The following is a 5,063-nucleotide window of genomic DNA, read 5'->3' as shown; positions in this document are numbered from 1 at the left end:
CTTGGTGATGATTGCTGCTTTCTGACATCATCATATTCTGCCTTTGGTTGGTTCCTCCCCAAAGACAGATGATGGATTTGGGAGTGGGTGGGTTCCTGGGAAAGAGATCACCAAGGATCCATCCCTCATCCATTCCAACTTGCTTCATTCACCTTCTCAGGAGGGGGAAAGCATCTATCTATCTATATATGCGACATATACTTGACTTTTCTTGGTTCAGGGTAACTAGGAAGGTCCTTTGTAGAGCTTCCATCCCTAGTGACTCCAGACATTAAGCCCCAATGGCAGATGTTTCCTTCCCTTCTACTTTCCTACCAATGAATGCCAAAGAAAAGTTTTGCTCTCAGAACCGCTAGTCCCCCAGATGAAGAATTTAAGAGAGGCTCAGCATCAGACCTTCTGGTCTGGGTCTTCAGGCAGAGGGCTGGATTGAAGGGCCTCTGGGACCACTGCTTGCTCTTAGAGAACAGAGTGACTGAAGAACAGAAATGGCCTCCAACTAGATATGAAGGGGAGTTCTAAAAGCCTGGTGTTTTATCATGCTGATTACCTCCCGTGTGGGGCTGAAGTGATTATCAGCAGGAAATCTGACAAACACGATAGTCACTAGGGCACCCCTCTAGATGGAAGTGGAGCAGATGCCCTCTGTTCCAGCTCTGCAGGGCTTCTAGAGAAGACTGTGAGGGACATGTATAGGTAGACACGGAGTCTAGGGTAGTGATAGTCTGCAGTGAAATGCACATCTTTCTTGATTTTCTTAGGAGTGATTTGGCATTTGCAGGCTCCTCAATGGTACATGTAGATGATTTGTGTTTATGTAAGCATGTATAGATGTGCCTGTGAGCTTCTCTGAATGTCCGTGGCCTTAAACAGGATGCCTGGTTTCCCACATTCAGTTTCCAGAAAAGAATCATCCTCTAACTCAGATGTGTGGCCATCAGATGCCTCCTTTACAGCCCCAGGGGGGCGGGGGGCTCACCTCTCTGCCCCTGGCCCTAGCATTTCACTGGGGAAAGTTTGCTGGGGAAAAGTCCCGGGTCAGCCCTCCAGGGAGTGTCCCTCATGAATAGACAAATTTTCAGGCTTTGGTTTTTAATTTGTAAAACTGCTGAGGAGACAGATCGGAATGTGATCCCTTCTACCCTTATCTTTTTCCAGCTCTTTCTCCGTCTCAGCCCCTGTGTCTATTCATCTCCTACATAAACAGACCATTCGTCCACAGGGAGAGCTTCTCTGACTCCGAGTCCCTGGGGAAAGGGATTAAGCTCTGTGTCCTGCTCCAGGCAGCCCTGGGAAAAGGGGTGCTGATCCCAGAAAGGGCCCACTGCCAAGCCCCCAGGCCCCACTCAGGCGTTCAGTCAATGGGGTTGGTGGAGAGAGTGAGTCCCTCCTCTGCTGGGCCGGGTTCTTGAGGACTGTTGGGGTTACCACGGGGTGATAGAACCTGGGTGCCCCCTCTCCGGGTGCTGGAAACCTCTGAGCCAGTGCCCTCAAGCAGCTTGGCAACAAAGCCTACACCGGCTGAACGGAGCAGACCGCCACCAGCACAGGCGTACAGCAAAGGGTTCAGGCTGCTACTGAGGAAGGCTAGGGCAATGAGAACATATCTAGCTGCCTTTAGTCTCTGCCCTGCTGCCCCCTTTCCTATTTCATACCCACTCAGGGCCCTAGAAGCCTCTCCCAGGTTCACAGCGTGGTAGGGCAGCCAGAAGATGGCAAAGGTCAAAATAATCAACACTACCAGGCGCCCAGTGCGGCGGCTCCGACGGAATCGAGTGGCCCGGAGCCTTCGTCCGATGTCTGAGTAGCTGCCTACGATGGCCACGAAGGGCAGCACAAAGCCCGTGATGGACTCAAAGAGCAAATGGAAAGCTATATGGCCGGGGGTGGTGTAGTTCGCAGCACATATCTCTTTGCCTTTTTCCCCAGTCACTTTCCGGTACACAATAACTGGCACTGCCAAAATGGCGGAAACCACCCAGATGCCCACCAAGACCCGCCAGGCAGCTGCTTTGGTTCGAAATTTCTGGGAGAGGAAAGGGCGAGCCACAGCCAGGGATCTGTCAAGGCTCATGACTGTGATGAATAGGACGCTGGCATACATGCTGACTCCACAGATGTAGTGGCAAAGGCGGCACCCAGTAAGACCAAAAGACCAGGAACCATGGGCCAGAAAGTGGAGGAAAAAAGGTGCGGTGAGCAGCACTGCCAGATCAGCCAATGCCAGGTTCAGGACCAAAAGGGCAGTGACAGAGCGACGGCGCATTTGGGTCAGGATGCTCCATACCACAAAGCTGTTTCCAGGAAGTCCCAACACCAGGGCCAGTGAGAGCAGTATGATGGACAGGGATCCGATGAGCCTGAAGTTGGGCATGTAGGATGCTGTGGTTGTGATATTGGTAGCCATTGGGAAGCCCTGGAAGGTGAGGGCAAGAAAGATAGGGAGGACCAGACATAGGACAAAGAGAGAACTTCCTGCCAGCCTTCACCTTTGTCTAGGGTCCTCCTACTCAGTAAAGACCATGAGCCAAGTGTTCAGTACCCAATAGGGTTCCCTGTCTTTGGAAAATCTTCTAGACTATGAGGCAGCATCTCTGAAAATTCCATCATGTTTTAGTATCAGGATATCCCAAGCCTACTTTACAGGGGTAGTCCTGCCCTGTTCCACCCATCCATACCCCACCTTTTAGCTACCTCGGGAGAGAGATGGACCAATTTCCTAACTGGACCAAGTGGCTTCCTGCCCCAGAGTCAAATTGCTAAATCTGCACTGACATTTCTACACCTCTATAATTCTTCTCCCCTTTAGAAAGGGCTGAAAGTGGGGCAGCTAGGTGGCACAGTAGTTAGAGCTCCAGACCTGGAGGTGGGAGATCTGGTTTCAAATATGACCTCAGATACTTCTTAGATGTGTGACCTGGGCAAGTCATCCCCTTTGTGCAGCCTTTGCCCTTCTGTCTTAGAGTTGATAGAAAGTAAGGGTTAAAAAAAGAAAAAGCTGCCAGAATAAAAAGGAGTTTCCTCTTTCCCTACTCTGTCCTGTAACCAGTTCCCCCATTCTTCGGTCTCCTCTCACATCTCTCTCCTGTATGAATGACTTGCTATATGCCCTTGGAGCTGACCATCTAACTCTCTGACAGTTCTACCCTCTGGGTCCCCATCACCCCCAATTCTCCTACAATCCCCTCCTATTTTCCCTTTTCTCCTACATCCCCCTCCCTCAGTTCTTCTCTTGGATACTTGAGATGCTACCAGGTTGGGAAGGCTGGAGCACTGAATAAAACCAGGTATTTCCATAGGGACTTGCTCCCATAGGGACTAGACCTTTGTTTCCCTCGTCTCCACCCACTGTCTTAGACACTTACCTTCTTTGCCTGTGGTAGGAGACCTGGCTGGCCCAAGGTTAGGGTGCTACTGTCTTGTCAGTAAGTGGGGAAGGAAGTGTTGGGGCAGCAGGGGTGGAGAAGGGGGAGGGGGAACAGAAGGAGGGTGAGAGAAATATCTTTCTGAGGGGTGGTGCTTAATGCTATTTCCCACCTCCAGGCAAGAAACTGACCCTTTTGTGCCCCAAAGAGGATAGGAGGGGAGGGGAGGGAGGTCAGTAAGGGTGGGGCCAGATGTGAAGGGAAAAGAGAAATAAAGAAATGGGAGAGAAGGGAGAGAGAGGGTTAGCCCTAAGGAGAATGTCTGAACACTCTAGGATTGGTGCCTGAGAAGTAGTAAGGGGATCAGGGTTTCCTTACAATAGTGTTAGGTTTTGATTTTTTTTTAATTAAATGTGAGTTACCTAGAGGACCAAATTTCATCTTCCTTTCCCTTCTCCACTTTAAGTGTTTTTCATCCTTCCTTTCTGGTCTCCATTTTGACTGATTCCCAGAGCATCATCACATCATAAAATTCAAGACATTAGAGATGGTCATTTTAAATTTCTAAAAGAAGGTCAGCCAAAGACAAGGCTGGGAAAACCCAGAATCTTTCCCTTCTTCACCCCATTAGGTTGAGGTCCAGGAGATCCCTTGATTTAAAAACTTAGGATTTGAATTTCAATTTAACTCCTCTCTGAGTCTCAGTTTCCTGAGCTATAAAATGGTGATAATATATACACTATCTAACAGAATTATCATAATGAAGTTACTTTATAAATCTTAATATATTATATAAAAGTTATTAACTCCACCATGAGAAAATGCCCCATGAGAAAATATGAGAGGTATAGTCTTTGAGGAGAGGTTTAATACATGTTTGTTCAATTGAATTGAAGCATGGAGAAGAGCTGAAACTGAGACCTGACTGACAAAAGAGAAGGTAGACTTGAGCTACCAATCAGACTAGAGTAAGTTAGATGGCACATTATTTGCAGTGCTAGACTTAGAGTCAGGAAGACCTGAGTTCAAATCCAGCCTCCAACAATTACTAGCTGTGTAACCCTGGGCAGTCAGGTGGTACAGTAGATATAGCTCTGAGCTTAGAATTAGGAAGACTCATCTTCCTTAGGACGAGTCTTCCTAAGTTCAAATCCAACCTAAAATATTTACTAGCTGTGTGATCCTGGGCAAGTCACTTAACCTTGGTTTGTCTCAATTTCCTCATTTGTAAAATGAGCTGGAGAAGGAAGGAAATGACAAACCACTACAATGTCTTTTTGTCAAGAAACCCCAAATGGATTCGTGAAGAATCTGGCATGACAAAAACTACTAAATAACAACAAACTCTGGGTGAGGCTCTTAACTTCCTATGGCTTCAGTTTTCTCATTTGTAAAATGGGAATAATAATAGTCCCTACCTTTCAGGATTGTTGTGGGGATGAGATGAGATATTTGCTCATATTTGCAAAGTGCTTTGCTAAACTTAAATACCCATCTAGATGTTATTATTATTACAAGGAGGAAAAGATGAGAAGTATCCTAAAGAGAGTTCTGGGTGAGACAGTTTAACAAATGACACTTTGTCCATATATTTGCCTCAGAATAGGGTGACCATCAGAATAAAGGAGAATCTCCTTCATTTGGAGAACTTCCCAGTGCAAATTGTCCCTTAGTCATTAAAGTTATTCTGTCTAGCCC

The 5,063-nt window shown here is 47.3% G+C and overlaps 1 protein-coding gene across 1 annotated transcript; it reads right to left on the bottom strand.

The window, feature by feature from the left end:
• Window positions 1-345: 345 nt before the first annotated feature.
• On the bottom strand, window positions 346-3,505 carry LTB4R (leukotriene B4 receptor). The gene is made up of 2 exons (XM_001380228.3): window positions 3,366-3,505; window positions 346-2,416 (listed from the first exon to the last, which is right to left on the bottom strand). Exon 2 carries the CDS (start codon window positions 2,405-2,407, stop codon window positions 1,355-1,357), a length of 1,053 nt encoding a protein of 350 aa, XP_001380265.1. The 5' UTR covers window positions 2,408-2,416; window positions 3,366-3,505; the 3' UTR covers window positions 346-1,354.
• Between the last annotated feature and the right edge of the window lie 1,558 nt (window positions 3,506-5,063).

This window comes from Monodelphis domestica, chromosome 1 (assembly GCF_027887165.1).
Source record: "Monodelphis domestica isolate mMonDom1 chromosome 1, mMonDom1.pri, whole genome shotgun sequence".
Taxonomy (NCBI): Eukaryota; Metazoa; Chordata; class Mammalia; order Didelphimorphia; family Didelphidae; genus Monodelphis; species Monodelphis domestica.
Note: the sequence above shows the minus strand (reverse complement) of the source record. Positions and strands in the feature narration are given on the sequence as shown.